The 27,673-nt window shown below is 42.0% G+C and overlaps 1 protein-coding gene, 1 long non-coding RNA gene and 1 other non-coding gene across 3 annotated transcripts in view; all 3 read right to left on the reverse strand.

Annotated features, from left to right (window-relative positions):
* CAPRIN1 (cell cycle associated protein 1) overlaps positions 1-27,673 on the reverse strand; it is a 37,179-nt gene that overhangs the window by 7,763 nt on the left and 1,743 nt on the right. Inside the window, exons 3-11 of the mRNA XM_058663190.1 lie at positions 11,265-11,327; positions 10,851-10,937; positions 5,486-5,724; positions 5,320-5,402; positions 4,060-4,197; positions 2,682-2,734; positions 2,518-2,604; positions 271-426; positions 68-176 (exon numbers count right to left, since the gene is read on the reverse strand). Coding sequence (XP_058519173.1) covers positions 68-176; positions 271-426; positions 2,518-2,604; positions 2,682-2,734; positions 4,060-4,197; positions 5,320-5,402; positions 5,486-5,724; positions 10,851-10,937; positions 11,265-11,327 — 1,015 coding nt within the window. The remainder of the gene's footprint in view (positions 1-67; positions 177-270; positions 427-2,517; positions 2,605-2,681; positions 2,735-4,059; positions 4,198-5,319; positions 5,403-5,485; positions 5,725-10,850; positions 10,938-11,264; positions 11,328-27,673) is intronic.
* LOC131480176 (uncharacterized) lies at positions 3,397-4,035 on the reverse strand. The gene is made up of 2 exons (XR_009245295.1): positions 3,771-4,035; positions 3,397-3,547 (listed from the first exon to the last, which is right to left on the reverse strand). It is a non-coding gene; the product is annotated as an uncharacterized LOC131480176 (long non-coding RNA).
* LOC118759618 (small nucleolar RNA SNORA38) lies at positions 9,394-9,530 on the reverse strand. The gene has a single exon (XR_004996308.2). It is a non-coding gene; the product is annotated as a small nucleolar RNA SNORA38 (small nucleolar RNA).

The raw sequence follows: 27,673 nt of genomic DNA on the forward strand, positions 1-27,673 counted from the left end.
AAAATTTACAAACTATGTGCACCTGTCTACCCAGTCTTCTCCCACATTCAATGTCACTGTTACTAACCAGGAGGGCAGACTAGCTGGGGCATGTCCATGCTTTGCGTTGGATTCATAGGCTGTGCAGATACAATAGCAGGATCAAGTGTCTGGTTCTCAAAGTCCAGCATTGAATCCTACATAAAATAGGATATGATGTAATGAGTTCAAATGATGTCAAATTAATGTAAACACTTAAATGCTCAGCTAGTGTTATTAAAATGCACCTACCTGTATGAAATTATAGGGCCCCTGCATCTGTGCCATCAGATCCTGTACTCGCTGTCTCCTCACAAGGGGGTCGGCCTGAGCCACAGGAGCCAAAGAATGCGTCTCTGGTACTGAAGGAGATGCAGCCTGGGGTTGCTGCTGGAGTGAATTCACCACCTGTGGTGGGAGACAAGGGAGGGCAAGGAAGAGTGAAGAGGTCCATTCACCACAACTAGTTGCACACTACTTACGCCATTTACACTGTCACAGAACATTTAAACGTAGTTACTCAGACCACAATTATACCAAATTTAACATGTGAAAAGCAATACCATCACTTCAAGTATCCTCAGTTTTATAGGTCATAGTAAAGTGCTACAGATTTACTTTATAAACTGCTTTCAAACAAGGACTTCTTTAGAAAATAACATATTCTCCTTTGGTCATTAATTAGGCCTTCTGAGTCTATCTGGGTTGGGGAGTCCTGCCTAAGTTTTATTGACATCAAATTCTGTACCTTTTTGTCTTGCTTTTAAACCTGTTCAAGTCCCAACGACTGAGTCTAGGAAATTTATTTACTTCCTTTATAAATTAAGGCATTAAAAATTGCAATCTAGCTAAAGTGGTAGGTCATGAAAATCAACCAAAGGCCTGCTACTGGCTTTAAGATGCTGCTCCAAAATTCCTAGGATTCAAGGTAGATGGCTTGATAGAGGTCTGCCTACCACATCCAGTTATATGTTCTTTCCTCAAATAACAAAGCATTTAAGTACAAAGCCCTGTGGTACTTCCCAACCTTTTCTTTTTTTTTAAATCTTTTTTCTTAATTATTATATTTTTGACAATCTTTACAATAGTTAATTAGGGTAAAAAAAGGTTCAACGGTTATAGGAAAGTGGGTAAGACTATTATTTCCATATTATTTCCTTCATGTTTAAAGGAGGGTATTAAGGGAGAAGGCCCACCCAACTTACTTCCCAACCTTTTCTTACCACATCAATACATATCATTCATTCCAGTGTTCAATAAAACCTAAAGCCAAGGGTCAGTGTTGTGGACTAACAGGAAAAAAAATACCACCTATGACACAAGTTCAAGTCCTACCTATTTCACTTCCCATTTAGCTTGCTGCTAATGGGCTGGCAAAAGTAGAATATGACTCAAGTACTTTGGCCTTACCACCTACATCGGGGACCTCAGCTCCTGGCTTCAATCTGGCCCAGCTCTAACTATTGTAACCAACAGCTCCCCCTCTCTCCCTAACTTTCAAATAAATAAATAAAAAAAAATACACTAGTAATTCATTTCTACTTCTACATCCATGCTAACACATACCCGTTTTCTAGAGGCCCTAATGAGACACCCTACCTATTTACACTGAGGACCCAACAGGTTTGCATACCTCTTACAGTTGTCATTCTAAGGCTCTTTATGATTTATTTCTCTCCTAATCCTTCTGGAACATTTCCGAACCATGTTCCTTAACTTGACAAATACACACTGTTTTGTTAGGGACTTATGACAAAATAATCTCATACTTAAGGTTTTCTTCACTAACAATACTAAAAGTACATTCCTTAAATAACGGAATGCTATTTTCTTAGTACAAAGCAAGACACCTAACTAAAAGAGGATGAAAAGAAAAACTAAACCAAATGATGAGGCTTTTCCAATATATCTTTTGGGTAACAAGACATCAGCAAAGAGCTTCAAGTACAAATAACATAAGGCTAATTTCTTTAATAATTAAATTGTGTAATAAGTAAAAGTCTGGGAGCAGTCAGTAGAGAAAAATACGATGAGTGCCACTGAACTAGGAATGAGGACTTGAAAAAAAGCTTATCATAAGCTGAGAGACAACAATAAGAAACACTAGAGGAAGTGTACAGTCTGACAACCAACCATAAGTAAAGTAGATGCCAGTGACATTCCCACATCCACCAAAAATGGCAGACTTTTCTTATGGTTACCCATTTGGGAACTCAAGATTTTTAAAGAGGAACGTGGAAGAACTTTGAACTAAGAAACAATGTACTTTAATAATCCACAGAACATGTTGCAGTTTTAAATAAATGTTATCAGCAAAGCAGAATTACTATTAAACATCCACAGGGATAAACAATTTTCCAAAGTAACAGTCTTGTAAAATGAGCTTATTATAATAAATGTAGCATTAACACAAAAGACTAACAATCTTAATTTGTCCTCAGGAGACAAAAATTACTACTAAGACAAAAACGTCAACCTTGCAATACAGAGAACTCTTACCTCGACTGTTTCAACTGTCCACTCATCTACCTGCTCCTTTTCACCACTGCTGAACTGTGTTTCTGCCATAAATTGTCTATTTACATACTGCAAAGCAAAGTAGATGTTTGAGACATCTGTTTAAAAGGTAGAAAGGTAGAGGCTGCATCAAATCAAAATCATACCTCTGTTGACTCAACTTCACTTTGTTCAGTGTATTCTTCTGTTGGCTCAGGTTCTAAGAAATTAAAAATTGATGCAAAACAGATTAAGTCAGTAAAAGCAGCTGTCATTATACCTTTATCCAAATCCAGACAGTATAATGACAAAAATGAACCTTAACATGAACTACAAACAGTAACAATGGCAGACCACTGGAGTTCATCAATTGTTAACAAAAATAGCACTTTGGTGGGGGAAAGTTACCACCTACTGATTCATTGCCCAGTGCCTTCCAAACAGTCATGTAGCTAAAGCTGGGAGCCAGGAACTCAAATACAGTCCCTAGCTTGGAATGCAGTTACTTGAACCATCACCACTGCCTCCATTTTTAAGAAGATTGGATCAGAGGTCAGGACTTCAATGTGGTATCTTAATCACAAGGCCAAACACTCACCCTACAAAAATATTTAGAAATTTATGTGTATTTCAAAATACTCAATTTCCAATAATATTCTAGATCACATAAAATGTAAATGGTACTACTACAAGTAAAATCTTCCTCATTCTCATTTGTAATAATGTAAAACAACAGCTGACCACTTTACTTTGTAAAGGTAGTACAGCTGGGAGGGAGGAGCCACAATGCTATATGTGGGTTCCCCAACTCCAAATTCTCGCCCATGTGCAATCTTCTCTTTGGTTTCAATCATACCTCATAGTCAACATTTCTTTAAAAAAAAAAAAAAAAAAAAAAAAACACACAAAGTAAATACCACATGCAATCCCCCAAAAACACTTCACATACTGAATTCCCAATGGGGAACAAAACTTCAGTCATTTGCTCAAATCAACAAGGTTTACAGTGATGAAGCAAACATTTAAATCTAGACTGTCTGATTTGAGAATCCAAGTTTTCAAAATTTATGTATCAATAATGCTTCCGATTATACTCAAAATTTAAGTTGGAAACTATTATGATTTCCAGTTAAATACTATTATACTACATGCTATAATTATGAAAGATTCTATGCCATTGGAAATCTGCCATTTAAAAACAGGGAGGTCCAAATTCACACTGTCATGGTAAACAGCTGCCATTCAACATGTGGGACAAAAATCAAACTGAAATTCCTTATAATTGGCCCTACCCCATCTCCTGTCCTGCAATCTTGTACCAGAAAAATCATGTTATTTAAAATGATTAAAACTAATAGGGCAAAGAACTGGTGCAGAATAATCTTCACGTGCTGTGCTTCGTCATGACATTTTGTTATGCTCAGCTTCTTTAAAACATCTAAGTGCACATAAGTAATTAGTAAATGTATGTATAGCTTAAGCTTGTGGCAAAGCAAAGAAAAACCAGGCCCCTAAACAAAAACTCCTATCTACCCATGTACTCACCAGCTTCAGTCACTTGGTCTTCAGCTGGAGGTGCTGAGGCTGCCTCCTCTTCCTCACACAGCCCATTCTGGTGGTTGTGGGTGCTGTCAAAATAGTTGGACTGAAAAACACGCTCAACAATTTCTTTTAAAGCTTTATCTAAAAAAAGAATATAAATTATAAAGTTAGACTCTTTGACAATGCCTGGCTTGAAAAGATTCAATAATCAAAAAAATACTGTTTCAAAAAAAATCCATCTAATCAATGCTTCTCGAACATAGAGTAAAATAAGAAACACGACCCCATTTAGACCTTTTATTTCATCAGAATAAAAAGCTGACAATATTCGCTCAATAAATATTATTTAGAATATACTATCTTCTGTAAAAAATGTATAGTAACTGGGATAGGTGCTAGGCATATGGGGCCATGTGGGACACCCACAAGCCACTTCAGAGTGTCTGATTCAAGTTCAGGGTGTTTTGCTCCACGAATTGCTTCCTGCTAATACACCCTCAATGGCAGATGAGCACGTGACTCAAGTACTCGAGTCCCTGCTACTCACAAGGAAACACAGATGCAGCTCCTGCCTCTGGCATCAGCCAGGGCCTCGGCCTCTGTCACCATGGCCATTTGCGCAGCAAAGCAGTGAAAAAAGTCTCTCTATTTCTGTCTCTCCCCCTCCAATTCTGCTTTTCAAAGAAACAAATCTTAAAAATCTTCTTCTCGAAAAAAGGCCTATTATCTCTCACTTCACTAAGCTTACAGTCCAATAAAACAAGCGTCAATTATAAAGATAGTAAAACTCTTTTAAAAAATAGAGGTACACAGACCTCTCTGGGACAAGGACTAGCAGAACTGAGATGTCAAAGAAGCCAAAGGGAGAGAAAACACAATATACAAAGCCCTGAACCTAGAAGTGCATTAAATACAACACTATAAAACAAGAAATAAGAAAAAGCAGATGAAGCTGGAGAGGGATGCTGAAGGACCAAATTAGGAATGATCCACGGGCCCATAAAAGAAATGCACACAAAACAGAAATGAAACCACTGCAACATTTTAAAGCCAGAAATGGGGTAGTCTGAAGTAAGTGATGTTTTTGATTTACACAAAATACAAACTGAAAAAAAATGGTGTAAAAAACAAACCAAGAAGCAATGAATGAATGCTATGGTTATGTACTCATTTCCTATTTTCTTCACTTACATTACTTCCAAGTAGACAAACTAATTTTTTAGCATTCTTGGCTACAAAACTAAAGTTATCTGTAATACTCACAAGTTGTTCCACACACAGATTTTTCTTTCCCCTCCAGCAAGTCCCACAAGTGAACAGAGGCATGCTCATACTGTTCGTTCAACCTTGAACAATAATTTAAAAGCTAATTATCTCTGGGTCGTCAAGATATATTTACAAAAACTTCTATCTTGAAATATTACTATACCTCAAGCTCATGTCTCGTTCAGGGTCTACCAACTTATAAAATTCATCCAATAGTGACAACTCCTCTTCAGAAAGTATTGGCACTCCATTCAAACCTTGTTTCAAGTCAGTTCGCACTTCATCATCGCCCAATTTGTCCAAAACATACTGCAGTTCAAGTACAGTTTTTAAACGTTTTTGCTCAGCTTCTTCTCTCATAAGTTGCTCCCGACGAGCTGTCTTCTTTATCGTTTTCTGAATCTGGGCAATAAAAACATAACACACCTGAAGTTCTATCTTTAAGTATCTACTACTGCACAAAACCCATCACTGTCCCAGGCCCTGAAACAATACATTTCTGATATCAAAAAAGCATTGTACAATATACTGAAAATACTGACTATAATGGATGTTTTTATGAACAGGACGTTGGAAGATAAAAAATTAATCACAAACAGCTGAAACTAGGCATGAATCACCCACATCAGGCACCTGGGGTGGGGGGAAGACTGGGTGGGGCTTCTCCCTTTATCTCCCCGTTTACCCCAGATACAAGAAAAAAAATGTGGAACTGATAGTCTAACCCACTTTCCCATAGCCCTTGAACCTTTGTGCCCTAATTAACTGTAAAGATTGTAAAACAAAACAAAACAAAACAAAACAAAAAAAAACCTAGGCATGAACCTATGCGTCTTTCCCACTGGCCTTTCCTTCTTTAGACAGAATAACATCAGAAAAATTCAAGTGTTTCTATCATATTTCCTGATGTTTAACATCAGACTGGAAGTAGAAAGGTTAGCTTTTAACAGCCATGGCTGTGCTTACTCCCACCTTTCCTTTTGCTCAAGGCTCAGTAGGATGAACTACCTGGGTCAGGGAAAGACAAGAAATACACATGGGGCCCGGCACAGTGGCCTAGTGGCTAAAGTCCTCATCCTGAACGCACTGGGATCCCATATGAGCCCCAGTTCTAATCCTGGAAGCTCCACTTCCCATCCAGCTCCCTGCTTGTAGCCTGGGAAAGCAGTCGAGGACAGCCCAAAGCTTTGGGACCCTGCACCTGCGTGGGAGACCCAGAAGAGCTCCTGGCTCCTGGCTTCAGATCGGAACAGCTCTGGCCACTGCAGCCACTTGGGGAGTGAATGATTCATCGGATGGAAGATCTTCCATTCTGTCTCTCCTCCTCTCTGTATATCCGACTTTGCAATAAAAATAAATAAATCTTTAAAAAAAAAAAAAAGACATACACATGAAACCTATACTAAAGGGGAGAGAGGAAAAAAACCTGAAGGAATGAAGGCTGTAATAATTAGACATCTACACTGGCAGCAGAGTAAATAATGGCAAGTAAATAATATATATGAACCAAGATGAGACCTAAGTAAAAGAGGTCAGGAAAGCATTAAAGAAACAGACATCAAAGATTGTCCTGCAGGGGGATAGTTAAAACTTAGCAAGGCTTGTATAGGTAGCAAGAGGCAAGAAACAGTAAGTAGCATGAATGTGAAAGTAAAAGACAAATGAAACAATAGAGAATTCTGGAGCAGTGAGGATTTGGTCCAGTGCTTAGGACGCCCACATCCCACATTGAGTGCCAGCACAACTTTCAGCACCAGCTTCCTGTCAAAAACTGAGGGGCAATGATGATACTCAAGTGGCAGGATGCCCGTCCCACAAAGGAGACTCAGACTGTGTTCTTAGCTCCTGACTGCAACTCTAGCTCTGTCAGCTCACTAACAACTATTGCAGGTCTGCAGGTCTTTGCAAGCGAATCAGCAGATGGGAGCCCTAATAACCTTTTTATTTTAAACAAAAGAGAGCCATTTTACATTAAATCAGCAGTTCCATACGTAGAGGTTAAGATGAGATAGAGCTCGGGCCCTGCGCAGTGGCTTAGTGGCTAAAGGTCCTCGTCTTTAACGCACCGGGATCCAATATGGGCATAAGTTCTAACTCCCAGCAGCTCCACTTCCCATCCAGCTCCCTGCTTGTGGCTTGGGAAGGCAGTCAAGGACGGCCCAAAGCCTTGGGACCCTGCACCCACATAGGAGACCTGGAGGAAGTTCCTGACTCCTGGCTTCAGACAGGTGCATCACCGGCCATTGCGCTCACTTCGGGAGTGAGTCATCAGACAGAATATCTTCCTCTCTGTCTCTCCTCCTCTCTGTATATCTAACTTTGCAATAAAAAATAAATAAATCTTTAAAAAAAGATGAGATAGAACTAAGTTAAAGAAAGCCTGAACATAAAATTTGAAATTTGTGAAAAGTAAACCAGAGAACCCGACGCCCAGTTTGTATTCCAGTTGCTCCACTTCCCATCCAGCTCCCCTGCTTCTGGCCTGGGAAAGCAGTCAAGGATGGTCCAAAGCCTTGGGAAAGTTGGGTAAACTTGAAGCTCTGACCTACACTTAGTGCAACAAATCCATATCTGGATACCATAGTCTGAACACGTCCTCATCATGCAAATGAGCTGAAAGTGGAGCTTTCTTGGAGACACCTAGGTCAAAATGGCTCTATCCTCATGACTGGATTAATGCCACCAAAAAGGCAGCTTACAGAAGCAGGGTTGCTATCTTTCGCTTTTCCATACTCCACCATGTGAGGATGCCAAAAGAAGGTCCGCCCCACATAAAGACCTTCATCTTCCCAGGGCCTCCAGAACAGAGAAACAGGTGCCATTCATAACTTGCCCAAGCACAGAAATTCTGTTACAGCAGCACAAAGACTGAAAGACTGGATGTAATTTAATTACCTTTTGTGTTCTCTGGCAAATCATCAATACTCTCCTTCTTTTATTACATGTAATAAATAATAGTAACATTGAGTGCCTGAAATGTATTAGCTATGCATCAAAAATACTGTTCTAAACACAATCCTCAGAGAAGTGTTATTATGCCATTTTAAAGATTAGAAAACTAAGCAGGGGCAATTGTGGTATAACCAGTTAAGTCAAACCTGCAATACAAATGGTTGCTGGTTTCCAGATGCCCCACTTCTGACGAAGCTGCCTACTAATGAATTCAAAGAAAAGTAGCAAAAGATGGCCCATATTCTTGGGATCTTGTAGCTAACTGGGAGAACTGAATGAAGCGCCTGGCTTCAGGCTTCCCCAACCCTGGTTGTTACAGCCATTTGGAAAGGTCTCTCAATCCAACCATCCATCCTCTGCAACTTTGTCTTTCAAATAAACAAGTAAATATATATATATATTTTTAAAATGTAGCAAACTGGCTTTGCTTTTCCTGGAAAACCTTGTCCTAATCTAAGAACAAAAAACTTAACGAAATTTATCCAAGGTCCGGGCATTATTTATTTTTTTTTTAAAAAGATTTATTCATTTTTATTACAGCCAGATATACACAGAGGAGGAGAGACAGAGAGGAAGATCTTCCGTCCAATGATTCACTCCCCAAGTGAGCCACAACAGGCCGGTGTGCACCGATCTGAAGCCGGGAACCTGGAACCTCTTCCGGGTCTCCCACGCGGGTACAGTGTCCCAATGCATTGGGCCATCCTCAACTGCTTTCCCAGGCCACAAGCAGGGAGCTGGACGGGAAGTGGAGCTTCTGGGATTAGAACTGGCGCCCATATGGGATCCCGGGGCTTTCAAGGCGAGGACTTTAGCCGCTAGGCCACGCCGCCGGGCCCGGTCCGGGCATTATTAAATAAAAGTGGTAGAATCGAAATTCAACCCAGGAACCAGCACTGTTTATATACAGCAGGTTAACTACCAATTGACACACTCTATTTCACTTCTGTACCGACACCCCACTACGGCACCTGTGAAGCAGACAATGGCTCATGCTACCCATGTGGGGGACCTTACCAGCCTCAGCTACTGCAGTCATTTGAGGAATGAATTAATGAACATTTAGTGCTCCCTCTCTTGTCATCTGTCATTAAAATAAGTCCATCTTCCCTTGCGCCCCAATATGGTAGGGTTAGTCTTGAGCCTACAGGGAGCAAGCAGGCTTGAGAACTCCCCAAATTTACATATTTTTAAATTTTGCCTCTAATTCTTACATGTCCAAAACAGGGAACCATAGACACACCTTTGTAAGAGGGCTCAAATAAATCAATCTTTAAAAACAAATTTTTTCCGAACCTACCAAGTTTGGTTCCTGTATTATATACTTTTTCATACCCTAACGACTTTGAGATAACTTTGTATTTCAATGTTACCAGTCTTCCTCCAAGTAAGAATGTACTTTATTTAACTTCAAACCACTAAAGTTTCATTACCTTTGAAAAAGACAGGGAGGGAGACAGAGACTGTCCACCTACTGGTTCAGTCCTCAGATGGCCACAATGGCTAGGGCTGGGCCAGGCAGAGACCTGGAGTCAGAAGATTCATACAAGTCCCTCGTATAGATGGAAAGGCCCAAACTTGGGTCATTTTCCACTGCTTTTCCCAGACCATGAGCAGTGAGCTGGATTAGAAGCAGAGCAGGGTCCAGTGCACTAGCTCAGGGGGTAATTCCTCCCCTTGCATGTGCTGGGATCCCATGTGGGCACCAGTTTATGTCCTGGATGCTCCACTTCCCATGTAACTCCTTGCATTTGGCCTGGGAAAGCAGCAGAGGGTGACCCAAAGCCTTGGGACTCCGCACCAGCATGGGAGAACTAGAGGAAGCTTCTGGTTTCTGGGCACAGATCAGCTCAGCTCCAGCCATTGCAGCCATTTGGAAAGTGAACCAGCAGACAGAAGATTTTTCTGTTTCTTATTCTCTCTGTAAATATGTCTTTCCAATGAAAACAAATAAAGCTCATTAAAAAAAAAAAAAAAAGATAATGCAGCTAAAAAGCTAGAATACCAATCAGTACCAATGGCATGCCAGCATGACAGACCGGTGCTTTACCCACTATACAATGCCAGCTAGGGAGACAGAACTCTGGTCTCAAATTATCTGACTTTGCTTAATTTAATTTTATCCTTTTCCCAAAGGCATTATTTACTACAAAAAGTATGTGGAAAAATGCACCATTCTCTCAGATTCAGTTGACACAGGAGCATCCTATCAGTCAATCACATACCTTTAGGACTCCCAGTGGAGGAATTATTTACCAATTACAAAACCAAGTCTATTTACTTCTTGATAGTTAAAGGAAATGTAAGATAAGTCTTTACACATTAATTTCCACAGCTAATTTTTTAAATCAATGAGATCTTTAGAGTAACTATTATGTCTGTCATATTTCAAGCTGAGACCATGTATAAAATAGACTGCAAATGTAATGTTAAACTTTACAGACAAGAAAACATTCTAGATAACTGGACCTAATCCTCTTACTTTCACAGAAAACTTGCCAACAGTAACAGGATTAAAACAAAAAAATTCCCTAATAACCCTATGTTTAATATTTTATTAAAATGTTTTTACTTACATCTTGACTTAATGCCATGAAGCTCCTTTGCAATTCTTTTGCAAACTCCAAGTTATTTGTGACTTCCTGGTACTTGGATACGGCATCCTAAAAGGACAGAATCAACTTTACTACAAAGAATCACAACAGCAATTTTCTTTAAAATGTCAACAAAATTGGGTGACAGCAAGGAAGATGCACTTTCGGCACCCCCTCCACCCGGGGACACAGGAAGAAAAATGGAATCATTTATTTCCCCCACCTTTCTCCACCCACCCTAACAGGGGCCCACATGGGTCTGCAACACTCTCACCTTTGTGATAACTATAACATAAAAAAATAAATGTCAACACAAATATTTAATTAAAAAAATCTTTAGGGTGGGAGTTTGAGGGAAAATTCCAAATAAAATAAAATTTTTAAAAAAATCTTTACCAGTTGATCTTGATTAAGCCTTTCCCCTTTGATCATTCGTTCCTGGTAATCATCCAGCTTGCCCTATAGTAAAAGAAAAAAATAATTACTTTCCATGCTAAAGTATGTGCCAAATTAATCATACTAAGCTGACAAAAACCATGTGATCTCCTAAGTCAGTCTCAAATTCTTTCTCATAATATGCAATTAATGTGTGAATTATAAAGGCCAGGCAAAGGATTTGTACCCTCAAGATGAGAGCAACAATTTGGTCAGGATCCCAATTATATTCAAGTGGGCATATGAGACATATATAATATGTTAAGTGTTTGTCCTTCCCTCCTTCGCTTTAGTGGTATGAGTGGTATGGTGTATTCCTCCTCAATAAACCCATTCCCACTGCCTTTGGTTGAATATATCCACTTATTTTGACTTGGATAAGATACTTCCAAGCAATCACACTACCTACCTACGAGCAGTGTACAGTTTACTAAACTCTAGTGTAAGATTACCTTTCTTCGCTCAGATCAAAACTCTCAAAGAACACCCCAACGAGAAATAAAATCCACGGCTATGCCAACACCAAGCAGGGCCTGACTGCAAAGTCTCAAAGAAAGAAATTAACATCACACTTGTGGTCAGTATGTATGTCAAGGCCAACAAATACCAGATGAAACAGGCTATCAAGAAACACTGATATTCAAGTGGCCAGGATCAATAACCTAATTATAACAGGGAGAAGGCGGCATATCTGATTGGTTCACAATTGTGATGCTTTGTATGTTGACATTGGGAGTCACGTAAGCTGAATCTAGCAGCCAGCTCAACTTGAATACAGGCTTCCTCATACAAAAAACAAAAGAAAAAAAAAAAAAAACCAAAGAACTAAGATGACCAAGGCAGCTAAAAATAACTAATATTGATCAAAGTATTCACTATTCTCAATCGAACTATTTCACCATAGTAAGTCTCCAAACTAAATGGGTGTAAAATTCAACTCCACTAGCTGAAAATAACAATAATTTTAAAAATACATCAATTTTTGTTTGGAGCCTGGCACTGTGGCACAGTGATTAGACTAAGCCTTTGGGGCCCAGCGCGGGTAACCTAGCGGCCCAAGTCCTCACCTTGCCCGCACTAGGATCCCATATGGGTGCTGGTTCTAATCCCAGAAACCCCACTTCCCATCCAGCTCCCTGCTTGTGGCCTGGGAAAGTAGTCCAGGACTGCCCAATGCCTCAGGACCCTGCAATTTTTATGTGGGAGAACCGGAAGAAGCTCTTGGCTCCAGATTGGCTCAGCACCGACCGTTGCTGTCACTTGGGAAGTGAATCATCAAACGGAAGATCTTCCTCTGTCTCTCCTATTCACTGTATATCTGACTTTCCAATAAAAATAAAATAAATCTAAAAAAATAAAGAGTAAGTTTGGCCCGGCGGCGTGGCCTAGCGGCTAAAGTCCTCGCCTTGAAAGCCCCGGGATCCCATATGGGCGCCAGTTCTAATCCCGGAAGCTCCACTTCCCATCCAGCTCCCTGCCTGTGGCCTGGGAAAGCAGTTGAGGAGGGCCCAATGCATTGGGACCCTGCACCCGCGTGGGAGACCTAGAAGTTCCTGGTTCCCGGCTTCGGATCGGCGCGCACTGGCCCGTTGCGGCTCACTTGGGGAGTGAATCATCGGACGGAAGATCTTCCTCTCTGTCTCTCCTCCTCTGTGTATATCTGGCTGTAATAAAATGAACAAATCTTTAAAAAAAAAATAAATCTTTTGGGGTCCAGTACCATGGTGAAATAGGTTATGCCTCAGCCCGTGGTACCCTCAGGCACTGGTTCAAGCCCTGGCTGCTCCACTTCAGATCCAGCATTCTGCGAAAATGCCTGGGAAAGCAGCAAATGACAGCCCAAGTCCTTGGGACCCTGGCTTGGTCTAACAGCCATTAGAGCCATGCGGGGAGTGAATCAGTGGATGGAAGATCTCGGTCTTCTCTCTCTCTATATATATATGTATATGTAAAAGATTAAAAGATTTATTTATTTTTATTGGAAAGGTGGATATACAGAGAGGAGCAGGAGAGACAGACAGGAATATCTTCCGTCCAATGGTTCACTCCCCAAGTGACAGCAACGGCCGTCCTCGACTGCATTCCCAGGCCACAGGCAGGGAGCTGGATGGGAAGCAGGGCTGCCGGCATTAAAACCAGCGCCCATATGGGATCCCAGCACAGTCAAGGTGAGGACTTTAACCATTATGCTACACTATTGTGCCAGGCCCTCTTTCTCCATATATTTGTCTTTCAAAAAAAAAATAAATATTTTTTGAATAATCCGTTCAAATAAATCTTTTCAAAACATATAAATAAAAAACTAAATTTCCATGCTACAAAAAGTATGTTAAGATAAGGATACTATCGGAAGGACTTAGTTATTTGATGATACAAAAGCTCCAATTTTCTACACCTAATGAATTAACTAAACATCCTCCTGGAGAGCACCAGAGAACAAATTATATTTCCACAGAAGAGCTATTCATTTGCAGCCTCATACATTGTTCTAGAATGTGACCCTGACATTCCTCAGAATCGGTTCTGGAATGGTCACTTGGCACAGTGATTCACGTACTACATAGGGCACCCCCATCCCATGTTTGGAATGCCTGGGTTCAAGCCCCAGCTCCACTTACAATTCCAGCTTCCTGATTTTACACAACCTGGAAAGCAGCAAGGGATGGCTGACTCAATAGCTGGGTCTGTCTCCCATGTGGCAGTCCCAGGTTGTTCCAGACACCTATCTTCAGTCTGGCCCAGACCCAGCTGTTGAGAACATTCACCAAATGAACTCACAGATGGAAGATCTTTACGTCTGTATGTAAGAGTTTCAAATAACACACACAAAAAACAAAACAAACAAAAAAAAACTTTTTAAATAAAAGAACCCAAGGCTAGTGCTACAGAGTAGCACGTAAAACTGCTGCCTGCAGTGCCAGCAACCCATACAGGCAAAAAGTCAAGTCCTGGCTGCTCCACACTCCATCCAGCTCCCTGCTGGAAAGCAGTGGAGGACGGCCCAATGCCTTGGGACCCTACACCACATGGGAAACCCAGACTGGCTTCAGACTGGCTCAGATCAGCTCTGGCTGTTGTAGCCACTCGGGGAGTGAACCAGTGGACAGAAGATCTTTTCTTTGTTCCTCCTTCTGCCTTTCCAATAAATAAAATCTTAAAAAAAAAAAAAAAAAAAAGATGCTGTACAGGCCCCATGGCCCATAAAAGCCATATCTTTCTGCTTTATATGCCAGTAACTAAACCTTGCATCTGGAGCCCTGAGACATCACAAGAAATCTACTACTCCAAGCCATGAGAAAATCAAACCATGCAAAAAGAGTTCATAGAGGTGCTTTGGTCAGTAATCCCAGTGTTCAAGTCATTCCTGTCCAGGAATCAGACACATGAATCGACAAAGCTCCATTTTCCCAATGAGCATTCAGGTATCAGGGAACAGATATTAACACTTGCTGTGCGCCCTGCCAATCCCTGAAGAGTATTTGCATAAACAGGATAATGATGGTCTTAAACTCTTACATTTTAAACTATTACACAACTAAAGTGGAACAAGGTTAAAATGGGAAACAAAAGTAAAAAGTAAGCAGCTACTACGTGAAACTCAGGTTTCACAGTATTGTGGAATATTTTATCAAGAGGAATTGTGCTAAAGAATATAGTAATTACACACATTTTATTAAAATTCACATTTCTTAACTTTGACACTAACATGGTTCTATTTTACCAACTCACAGTAACTTTAAAAAGTACTGATTTCTTAAAACTTTACTCTTTTGAAAGACAGAAAAGAGAACTTCAGAGGTATCTCTCCTTTGCTGGTTCAGTCTCTAAAGGTTGGCAGCAGCCAGAGGCTAAGCGAGGCACCTGGATAGCAGAGACCCAACCAGTGCAGCATCACTTGCTACCTGCCAAGACTGGCACTAGGAGGCAGTAGGGGTGGATTTCTGTGTGTATGTGTGTGGGTTTCTCTCTCTCTCCCTCTCTCCGCCCTCCCTGACCCTCCCCCAACCAGCAAGAGCAGAGCTGGGACTCAAATCAAGCGACTCCTGGGTGGGTGGGTGTGTATGCGTGTGTGTCTCTCCCCACAATCAGGATCACAATTTTTAGCCCAGCGCAATAACAAAGTGGCTACATCCTCACCTTGCACATGCCAGGACCCTTTCTGCTGCACCTGTCAGCTCCCAGCTTGTAGCCTGCCAAAGCAATAAAGGATGGTCCAAGACCTTGGGACCCTGCACCCAAGTGGGAGACTCGGAGGAAGCTCCTGGCTCCTGATCAGCTACGGATCAGACCAGCTGCAGTTGTTGCGGCCATCTGGGAGTATCTGTCTCTCCTTCTCTCTGTAAATCTGACTTTCTAATACAAAAAAAAATCACAAATTCTAAGAGAACGATTACTAACACCACAATGGTTTACTGTGAGGGAAGGAGTATGTCAGTCACAACCAAACAAGCTCAAAAAACGTTTTATAAGGATTTACAAAAAGCAGGCCATGGTTCCTCACTCTTATGGACCCTGCTACAGTGAGTACAATTACCCAATCAAAAAGAAGTGCAGTAAATAAGTGGAAACCACAGGTCTCCCATAAAGCACTTTCTTTAACTACAATTTTTAAATTTTCATGATAGCATCACCTATGTCCTCCCATAACTCTCTATACTATTAATATAAATACCCTAACTTGCACACACCGCAGGAGAGCCAGAGCCAGTTTGGTAAAAGTTCCTTAGCAACAGCACTCCCTGAAGACACAAAATCTTACCAATAAAACTGACAATAAATTTTTTTTTCTATTAAGTGGTACTCATTATTACTATAACAATGAATTTCATGGCTGCTAAGAGGTAGAAACGGTCAGGAAGGATGGGTCACCTATGCAATGTAATAATCAGATTTCTACAGAGCTGTGACCCTATACTGGTGTATATTAGTGACTCACAAAGTATGCTCCCCAAGCTAGCAATACAGCACCACTAAGAAACTGTCAGAAATGCGAATCACTGGGCTGCCATTATGGTGGCATCCATTCGAGCCCCAGCTGCTATACTTCTCATGTAGCTCCCTGGGAAAACAGCAGAACATGACAATGTACTTGGGGCCCTGCACCCATGAGGGAGACCTGGAAGAAGCTCCTGGCTTCTGACCAGCCTAGCAGGGCATACAGGGAGTGAACCAGTAGCTGTAAGCTCTCTGTCTCCCTCTACCTCTAAACTTTGCCCTCCAAATAAACAGGATCCTGAACAATAGTTCAACTGGCTAATCCTCTGCCCAAAAACACCAGCATCCCATGACTTTTCTGTAACTAGTGATTCCCCTGGGAAAGCAGCAGGGCATGGTCCATTTCCTTAGGACCCTGCACCCATGTGAGAGGCCCTGAAGAGGCTCCTGGCTCCTAGCTTCGAATCAGGCTCAGTTACAGCCATTGCAACCATATGAGGAGTGAACCAATGGATGGAAAATCTGTCTCTCCTACCTGTAGATCTGCCTTTCCAATAAAATTAAATTTAAAAACCAAATAATACTTGGTTATAGTTTTCAATCCCAGCTAACTGCTTAAAACTTCATTGACAAAAAAGGAGATTGCAGTAGTCCAAATACTATGATTTGCCTAATTTTTGTCAAACTGTTCAGAAATAAGTCACAACACAATAAAAGTGACTTCATCCCTGTCATTTCCTATTCTAATAACTTAAGTCCAACCACAAAATCTGTCCACTTGGAATTGGTAGTTAACAGTCAACATAGAAGGACCTGTCATACTAACAGACCCAATGTTAACATCAATTAAAACAAAGGGACAAAATCAGGCCCGGCAGAATAGCGTAGTGGTTAAAGTACTCGCCTTGCATGCCGGGATCTCATATGGGAACCGGTTCTAATCCTGGCGGCCCTGCTTCCCATCCAGCTCCCTGCTTATGGCCTGGGAAAGCAGTAGCACGGCCCAAAGCCTTGGAACCCAGGACCCTGCACCCACATTGGAGACCCGAAGAGCTCCTGGCCTCAGATCGGCTCAGCTCCAGCCATTGCGTTCACTTGGGGAGTGAACCATCGGACGGAAGATCTTCCTCTCTGTCTTTCCTCTTCTCTGTATATCCGCCTTTCCAATAAATATAAAGTCAGTCTTAAAAAAAAAAAGAAAACAAAGGGACAAAACCAGGAATTAATGCCTTTAAACACAGCTTTTTCTTCCCCTAAACTAGAACACAGCTGCCTATTTCACAGTAGTTGTGACGGTAATTGGTCAACTACTACGATCAACCACATCAAATGATTTGTCATTTTGTTCCGAAGGGGTCATTTTCCTACTATATAAAAACATGCATCATTGGATCTGGTGCAATGGCTCAGTGGCTTAATTCACAACTTGCAAGCACTAGGATCCCAAATGGGTGCTGATTCATGTCCCAGCTGCTCCACTTCCCCTGCCCCCGCTCCGTTTGTGGCCTGGGAAAATAGAGGATGGTCTAAAGCCTTGGGGCCCTGCACCCATTTAGGAAACCTGGAAGAAGCTCCTGGCTCCACACCTCCAGCCACTGTGGCCATCGGTGAGTCAATAAGCACATGGAAGATGTCTCTTTTCTGTAAAAGCTGATCTGCCTTTCCAATAAAAAGATACATCTTAAAAGAAAACAAAAAACTAAAAAAATCTTTGAGAGTCATGTGGGATTGAGAACCACAAGCATTGCCCAGTCCCATTTTATTTTTTTTTTAAATTCCTTGTTTGAAAAGCAAGGCAACACTTAAGAAACAGAATCCTGGTTCACTCACCAGATAAACAGCCAGAGCTGGGCCCAGGCCAAAGACGGGAGCCAGGAACTTCTCCCCCAGGAGCCGAAAGGTCTAACTCCTTGGGCCACCTTCCAAGGCCTTCCCAGGCCCAGCAGCAGGAGGCAAAAGAGAAAGCCGAACCAAGGGACTCCAGGCAGTCCCCAATTTGTCTCTTTGTGCACTAAGAGTTAATGTACTGGGCCTGGCACAGTAGCCTAGTGGCTAAATTCCTCGCTTTGCATGTTCCAAGATCCCATATGGGTACCAGCTTATGGTCTGGGAAAGCAGTTGAGGATGGTTCAAACCCTTGGGACCCTGTACCAGCATGGGAGGCCTGGAAGAAGCTCCCGGATCAGCTTAGCTCTGGCCATTGTGGCCATGGAGAGTAAAATAAGCAAATGGAAGCTTTCTCTCTCCCTTCTCTCTGTAAATCTGACTTCCTTATAAAAATAAGTAAGTCTTAATCTCCAAATTACATTATAAAAAAGCAAACACAAGTAAAAAATTCTAAAAATGAATACTTCAATCAGACAACCATAAATATTTAGAAGAAAAATTAGAAAACACCATCTCTAAAAACTCAGCTAAATTGGAAAACCATGTAACTTTTGTTCTCAATGAAGATCTCTAAAACTGGACAACACTTAAAATGAAGGCTAAAATAACAAAAGGAGTTAGTAGCACCTTGCTATACTTGAACCATTTTATATATCCAGCCCAAATAAATCACTTCTAGTACTATAACAACCTATAGAAATTTTTAAAATTCTCAACTTTATAAATACTGGGATTTTCCAGAAATTATTTTACATTTCCATGTCTACATTCCTGCTTTTCATTTAGAACAGGGGTGGTGAGCCAACTGGCAGCATAAGGCTGGCTATCACTTGGCTTTTCAATGTAACTTCAGATGAGAGTCAAAATTCAATAATCTGTAAGACTGTTTTTTTTTTTAAAGGTCAATTTATTTATTTCAAACTCAGAGTTACAAAGAGAAAAAGCAAAAGAATAGGCTTCCATCCACTGCCTCACTCCCCAGATGGCTCCAACAACCAAGGCTGGACCACTCCTAAGCCAGACTCATCTGGGTCTCCAATATGGGTGGCAGGGCGCCCAAACACTTGAGCCATCTTCTACTACCTTTACCAGGATATTAGCAGGGCGTTGGATCAAAGATGCTGGTATCACAGCATGTAGCTCTACTGGCTATACTACAACTAGCGCCAGCAGGCTTAACAGTAACTTTGTGCGACTTGTGAATGTTTTCATGGCCTTTGGCTGAAAGAAAAAAAGAATATCCCCACTCCTGAAAACTAAGGGGTTTTTTTTGTTGTTGTTGTTAAAGATTTATTTATGTTATTGGAAAGTCAGATATACAGAGAGGAGGAGACAGAAAGATCTTCCATCTCCTGATTCATTCCCCAAGTGACTGCAACAGCTGCAGCTGTGCTGATCCAAAGCCGGGAGCCCAGAGCTTCTTCCAGGTCTCCCACACAGGCGGCAGGGTCCCAAGGTTTTGGGCTGTCCTCGACTACTTTCCCAGGCCACAAGCAGGGAGCTGGATGGGAAGCAGGGCCACCGGGGCATGAACTGGTGCCCACATAGGATCCCAGGACATGCAAGGCAAGGACTTTAGCCACTAGGCTAAGGTGCTAAGCCCAGTTCGGATTTCTTAACAGTGAATATCTGACTCCTGTTCACCCTCTCCACTAATTTGATAATGAACAGCTAGTAAAACTCAGAGAAAGCAAGTTAATTAGCAAAGTTTCTTCTACTCTTAAAACATTTCACTCAGACGATCCGCTAACAGTCATCTTAACACACTGCAAGCAGGCTCATGTAATCAGTTTTTCCAGAAAACAAAATATGTAAGGGCTCCACAGGATTAGGCCACCCTCTGCGACGTCAGCATCCCACTTCAGATTCAGCTCCCAACTACCATGGAGTTCTCCTGGGCCCTGCCACCCACATGGGGACTGGGGAGCTGCGGACCCTGCTAGTTTCAGGACCCTGCTGGCTTCAGGGTGCCATTTCAGGCATTCATCCACACAGCAGGAAGCTAACCAGCAGCTGAAGCACTCATGCGCTCTGTCTCTCTCTGCCTTTTAACTTATCTTTTAAAGAAATGCTGGGGGTCCGGCAGCGTGGCCTAGCAGCTAAAATTCTCGCCTTGAACGCACTGGGATCCCATATGGGTGCCGGTTCTAATTCCGGCAGCTTCAACTTCCACCCAGCTCCCTGCTTGTGGACTGGGAAAGCAGTCGAGGACGGCCCAAAGCTTTGGGACCCTGCACCCGCGTGGCAGACCTGGAAGAAGTTCCTGGTTCCAGGCTTCGGATCGGCATAGCACCGGCTGTTGCAGACGGAAGATCTTCCCCTCTGTCTCTCCTCCTCTCTGTATATCTGACTTTGTAATGAAAAATAAACAAATCTTGGGCCCGGCGCAGTGGCCTAGCGGCTAAAGTCCTCGCCTTGAAAGCCCCGGGATCCCATATGGGCGCTGGTTCTAATCCTGGCAGCTCCACTTCCCATCCAGCTCCCTGCTTGTGGCCTGGGAAAGCAGTTGAGGACGGCCCAATGCATTGGGACCCTGCACCCGTGTGGGAGACCCAGAAGAGGTTCCAGGTTCCCGGCTTCAGATCGGCGCGCACTGGCCCGTTGCGGCTCACCTGGGGAGTGAATCATCGGACGGAAGATCTTCCTCTCTATCTCTCCTCCTCTGTGTATATCTGGCTGTAATAAAATAAATAAATCTTAAAAAAAATAAAAGAAATAAATCTTAAAAAAAAAAAGAAAAAGAAATGCTGGACTTCTGAACAACCAAGAAAAGAAAACCACCAAATCAGGTGTTATCTAGGGTTTCGTTATAAGGTAATGTTCAAGTAAGTAAAGGGTTTCATTTAACAAGACTTTGTCAAAGCTGGAAAGATAAAAGTCCTACAAAAATCATTCTTCCTTGCCTATGGTTGTAATTTCAAGGTAAAAAGCAGTTGACTCTAGCAAGAAAGAGAAAAAAATGTTAGAGTTTCATCATCTACTTTAAAATCACATTTTTAACAAATCCAAAACCTGGGGCTGGTGCCATGACACCAATATCCTTCATGGGCCCACAGATTCAAGTCCCTAACTGCTCCACTTCAGTTACAGCTTTCTGTCAACAATCTAGGAAAGTAATATGAGATGACCCAAAGTCTTGGGCCCCTGTACCCTTTGCCGCCAACAGTAGGAGAGAAGCGCCTGGCTCCAGGCTTGGCTTTGCTGCCTTTGGCGTGAACCAAACAGAAGAGCTCTAAAAAGCCTAAAATTCCATGCACTGTCAAAAAAAATTACCTGATAATTTTACAAGTTGTCTTTTAGATTGCTCGTTGCTTTTCAAGCTACACTGCAGAATGAATCCATAACACTGATATGTTCAGTGTAATTCAAAATAGAGACCAGAATTTTTTTATTAAAGCATGTTTCAGTTACATGTCTGGATAATCAGTATTGAAGGGAATGCAATGGAGTGTCTAATAGTTTCTAATGGTACTAAAACCAAAAATCACCTATATCCTGTTTTTTTTTTAAATATTTATTTTATTTTTATTACAAAGTCAGATATACTGAGAGGAGGAGAGATAGAGAGGAAGTGGAGCTGCCGGGATTAGAACCAGCAGCCATATGGGATCAAGGTGAGGACCTTAGCCACTAGGCCACGCTGCCGAGCCCCACCTATATCCTGTTAAGACTATTCAATAACCTTGTTCACACTACTCAGACTCTAAATATTCTACTTGCAAAGTCATCAAGTCTACCTACCAAGAAACAAAAATAAAACTTGAAGAGGCAAAATCCTATTTGGGGCCCAGCACCGTAGCCTAGTGGCTAAAGTCCTCACCTTGCATGCACTGGTTCATGTCCTGGCTACTCTACTCCTCTCCCAGCTCCCTGCTGGTGGCCTGGGAGCACAGTGGAGGATAGCACAAAGCCTTGGGACCCTGCCACCTGCGTGAAAGATCTGGAGGAGGCTCCAGGCTCCTGCTTTGGATAAGCTCAACTCCGGCCACTGAGGCTACTTGGTGAGTGAACCAGCAGATGAAGCTCTTTCCAACAGATAAATAAACAAATCTTTTTTAAAAAAAATCAGATTTTTGTCAAAGAAAAAAAAACCGATAAGTAAATAACTCCATCCAGGGGCATTTCTCCCTCATGGATTCACCCATTAGAACAATTTGCCTCCATCCAGCTTCAAGGGTTTTATTGAGATGTATCTGACATGATTTCATCAACCTAGCAAATATACTTATTTGGCATATTCTATGCACTGAGAGGTACCGTGTACAGTGGAACTACTCATCCATGTGTTCAAGAAGTTTACCATCAATTTAGAAAAACACACAAGAAGAAAACCAAATAGACTTGGTCTAAGCAAGGTCAACAAGGCCCCTTTCCCGTCCTTAGGAAGCAGAAATCCTGCATTCCGCCCAGGAAAGCCTCCTTCACCAATGCTTCTGTACTCGCATTCTAGCTAATAAAGCCCTAGAAATAGGAATATGAGCTGAATTTAAGCAATTTGCAGTGCTAATTTCACCTCAATTTCTCTTAGGTTTCTCTCCTTTTACTCTTCTCAACTGAATACATACCATTTCCCCGAAAAAAGGAATCAATTACTGGACAAAAAAAATCCAGAAACTTACTAGAATAGAAGAAGTTAGCTGGAGGCACAGCATGGTAGCTTCGTGGCTAAAGTCCTTGCCTTACATGCACCAGCGTCCCATATGGGCACCAGTTCGTATCCCAGCTGCCCTACTTCCCATCCAGCTCCCTGCCTGTGGCCTAGGAAACAGTCATGGACGGCCCAAAGCCTTGGAACCCTGCGCCCCCATGGGATACCCGGAGGAGGGTCCTGACTCCTGATTGGCTCAGCTCCAGCTGTTGCAGCCACTTGGGGAATGAATCAGGAGATATAAAATCTTCCTCCTCTCTGCTTATCTGACGTTCCAATCAACCAACCAAATCAATCAATCAATCAACAGAATTAGCTGGCAAAGTTATCACACTTACTTCTCCCAGACAAAATGGTCCCTGAATGTTTCTGGTTAACAACATGCAAAGATTTACTTGAGGCCAGCAAATACGCACTGAGGGCTTACCTAAGCATAAAGAAAAACTTAGGAATTTAATACAAGTTTATGTCCCAATAACACCTGATACACTAGGCCTTCACCTGAATGTTTTCCTCAGGAATCCACTAACAGACAATCTTCAAACATACCATTTAACATATTAATAAAAAGGTGTGACAATAAAGAAAGGAAAAACTTCTCTTTTCTGCGGTTAGCTTATTAAAAAGGATTAATGAAAAGTAAGCACTATTAACAAAATTCACAAAAACTAAGATGCAAAAAGCTTTACTTGGTTCTATATGATGAAGCACAAAAAAGTACACTTATGTCGTAGTCATTACAAATCCTAATCACCCCCATAAAACATTACAAGAGACTTGGGATATCACCCATTACAACCCAGGCCACTTTATATAAACAAGTCAATCTTTCTATTCTGTAAAATGAATTGAGACTGAATTTTAAGGTGGCTTAAAACTCCTAAAAAAAACAACTTAGGCTCTTTACCAGCATAGTAATAAAACGAAGACCAGCAGACAAAAGTTGCTGTACATTTAGCCTGATGCAAACTAATACTTTAAAAAAAAAAAAAAATAGTATTGGGTCTGGCGCAGTAGCCTAATGGCTGAAGTTCTTTGCCTTGCATCCACTGGGATTCCCTATGGGCTTTTGTCCCAGTTTGTGTCCCAGTTGCTCCACTTCCCATCCAGTTCCCTGCTTGTGGCCTGGGAAAGCAGCCAAGGATGACCCAAAGCCTTGGGATCCTGCGCCCCCATGGGAGACCCGGAAGAGGCTCCTGTCTCTGGATCGGCTCAGCTCCAGTCACTGAGGCCACTTGGGGAGGATCTCTCTGTCTCTCCTTCTCTCTGTATATCTGCCTTTCCAATAAAAATTAAAAAAAAAAATAATAAAAGTAATAAAACAAACAGTACTCATCTTTCACTTAGCTGCAAACATAAAATTAGGAATCACAAAAAATTACCGCAAATTGTTTTACACAAAATGTATTCTCATTCAAATATGTACCTCATGGGAAGAACCCCAGGATAAAACACACGGAAATAATCCATTCTCATAAACACTGGGATTCTACTGACTTCACAAAAAGGCACCCAATATGGGAACTCCCAGCTTTTAGTCTCCTTTTAAATACCTTCCCTATATCCCTTACATACACACAGAGGGGAAACAGTTTAAGCACTACTGCTTTTTTACTGTGACAAGGAGAATGCAAAACAAAGTCCTCCTGCTCTCTGCATTGCAGAGGAATATTCTGGCAGCCCAGCGAAAAGCTAACACATCACAGATCCTAACGTTACAAAGCACCTGGGATGTTTTGTACTTAAAAATTAGTTTAAAATGCTTATTTCAGAACATCTACACTGAAAATTCTTAAGACAATGAAATACTCTACAAGAAAATTTCACATTCACGATAGCCTCTAAAATGACAGGCAAGTGAAAAAACTCTTAACCAATATAAAAAAACACAACTTTGCCTAACACTACAATTTTGACTATCAGTTTTAGCTCACATATTTGTTACCAATTTTTTTTAACCAAGCCACATTTAATCTTGCACCTCCTAAAGACACCAGTCTAAATCCACTGCAACCTACGGAATAGAACTTTAAATGGAATATATGAAGACATTCTCTATACATTAAACTGGTAACTTAGAATATCACATGATCTCTCTTCTTCAGCTGAAAGTAAGAAAGACCTGGCTTCAAAATATCATTTTACATAGCCTAGAGCCCAATACAGAACCTACTGATGAAGAAATCTAAGCAGTAAATCACTCACTTCAGTATTACATGAACTTTAATCACTTAAGGTTTCTAAGTGAGAGTTTTAAACTTGAATCTTTTCATCCCAGCTATATTCTCTGCCACATGTTCATGCAGTCCTAAAACCCCAAATTTCAAAAACCACCCAGCCATTTAGTTGCATGACATAACAGAATCATATTTCATCATCAACACTCAGCGCATTCTCAAACAAATAACTTTGTTTTTTGAAATGAAATAGTTATAGTTCCCCATGCCTTGAAGACACACTATATATCCTTTGGCAATCTTTATCAAGATGCAAGAATCCATGGAGAGGAAATATTTTGGTCCACAAAGTTCCAATAAGAATAGATCAAGATTGAAACACAAGTCGGGCCCCGCGGCGTGGCCTAGCGGCTAAAGTCCTCGCCTTGAACGCCCCGGGATCCCATATGGGCGCTGGTTCTAATCCCGGCAGCTCCACTTCCCATCCAGCTCTATGCTTGTGGCCTGGGAAGGCAGTCGAGGACAGCCCAATGCTTTGGGACCCTGCACCCGCGTGGGAGACCTAGAAGTTCCTGGTTCCAGGCTTCGGATCGGTGCGTACCGGCCTGTTGCGGCTCACTTGGGGAGTGAATCATCGGATGGAAATCTTCCTCTCTGTCTCTCCTTCTCTCTGTATATCCGGCTTTCCAATAAAAAATGAATAAATCTTTCAAAAAAAAAAAAAAAAAAAAAACAAAAACAAGTCAAATGTAAGTTACTAAACGGGCTAATAGAAAAATAAAATGTCCAGTTGTAAAGAGTAGTTTTTAAACAGGAATTCAAAACAAAATCTATTGCTATTGTATTCAACAGCAAAGTAATTTCAGGTGTATCAGAAAATGCCCTATTGAACATGAATCTCAGTCAACCTTTACAATAGTCAAAAACCAGGGGCCACTGCTTTGACTGAGTTGGCTAATCCTCTGCAAGCCTGGATCCCATTTGGGTGCTACTTATTGTCCCAGGTGCTCTACTTCCCATCCAGCTCCCTAACTGTGTTCCGGTAAAGCAGCGGAGGAGATAGCCCAAAGTCCTGGAACCCTGAACCCATGTGGGAGACCCAGAAGTGGCTCCTGACTTTGGACTGGCTCAGCTGACTGTTGCAGGCATTTGGGGAGTGAACCAGCAGATGGAAAATCTCCCCCTCTCCCAATAAAATCTGTTCTTCCAATAAAAAAATAAAAGGCAGTTTCCCTGGATTGCAGCTGTTGATTTAAAAAAGAAAAAATTTAGCTAAAACCCAAATTTGTGTAAAGGATAATCCAAACGGGTGGGTGAGTTTCACAAGAAAATAAAATACAGTCTTAGTTTAATAAGTCATAGCTTGAGTAAGGCCAAGTTGGCTACTCAGTTAGCAAACAGGCCCTCACCCAAGCTTTGGCTAAAGGAGAAGCCTCCCTCACTGTGTAACTTGACTTTTCCGCTGTCTAGTACCCAGAACTCTAAAAAAGGCAGAAGATGGAAAATATTATTTTGCTCAGTTGGTTAAATCTCCACTCTACCATGCAGGGAACACCACTGGTACACACACCTTGAGCACGTGCACAACCCGCCTCAAGGCACTATAAACCAGGTTCCTAATTTTCAGATGTACTTAAACACCAGAATGTACCAACGCCTCATTTTAGTACCTTTGAAGAGTTATTTCTTCAGCCATTAATATAAATTACCAAACTGAAAAATGTGATTAACATTTATAGTCTGATTTCTAACCCGGAAGAGATTTCCAAGAAATTCTGAAAATTAAGGCAGTCAATCTCAGCCAGACTGATAGGAGTGCTGACAGCACTCGAGTATTTTAAGACACCAAAGTGGATGTCAAAATAGAGTACCAAGAGCTAAATCCCACAGGCAGCACTCAGGCCTTGGGCATGCTTCAACGTAGCTACATTACACTCAAAATACTGTTGATTTCGTTCATACAGGCAAACCTATTACACTATTCACTTACAATAACGCACGATTATCAAAATAAAGGCTTGAGGGAAAAAAACAACTAGCGTTGCCTTTCTTAACTTAAAAAAATCTTTGAAATTTCCAGCCTTCACTATTCGAGGAATTAAGCCAAAAATACCAAATCTAAATGTTGTAAACACCCCCCAAAAGGTAAAACAAATCAGTAGCTAAGCAACGATGGCCATTTAAAGCCTAAGACCAAAGCCCAAAATGTTGGCCGTTGCCATCTCAGCACCTTGGCACTGTGAGGTGATCAGCTAAACAAACAATTTTAAATGCCCTCGATAAGCAGCACGTGGTACTGCAGACGGACAAGTTGGGCTGGACTTTAAGGCAGTGGCCCTGACATCCACCTTGAAATTACTCCGTCTTTTCTCCTCTCACCTCTAACCTGACTCAGGGGGGCTCGCCCGGCCCCTTGTCGAGCCCCTTCCCCCGGGTCGGTGCCTGGAACAAAAGGCTGACTGCTAGACCTCCCGCGTGGGCTCCGGGGCTCCTCGTGGAATCCGAAAACGCCGTGGGTGTGGCTCCAGGATGTTCTCGGAGGGGTGCGGGAGGCCCGGCCGGCCGCGGCTCCCCGCCCTCCCCCTCCGCTTTCGCTTTGTGCTCACAATGCAGCTCCTGCAAGCTCCCCTCTCCCGCAGCCGCCATGTTAGCCGCGCTCTCCATGTGCCCGGAGCCCGACCTGCACCCAGCCCCCAGCCAGGCGGCGTCCCGGGGCCCTGGCC

The sequence above is a fragment of the Ochotona princeps genome, chromosome 4 (assembly GCF_030435755.1).
Source record: "Ochotona princeps isolate mOchPri1 chromosome 4, mOchPri1.hap1, whole genome shotgun sequence".
Lineage (NCBI taxonomy): Eukaryota > Metazoa > Chordata > Mammalia > Lagomorpha > Ochotonidae > Ochotona > Ochotona princeps.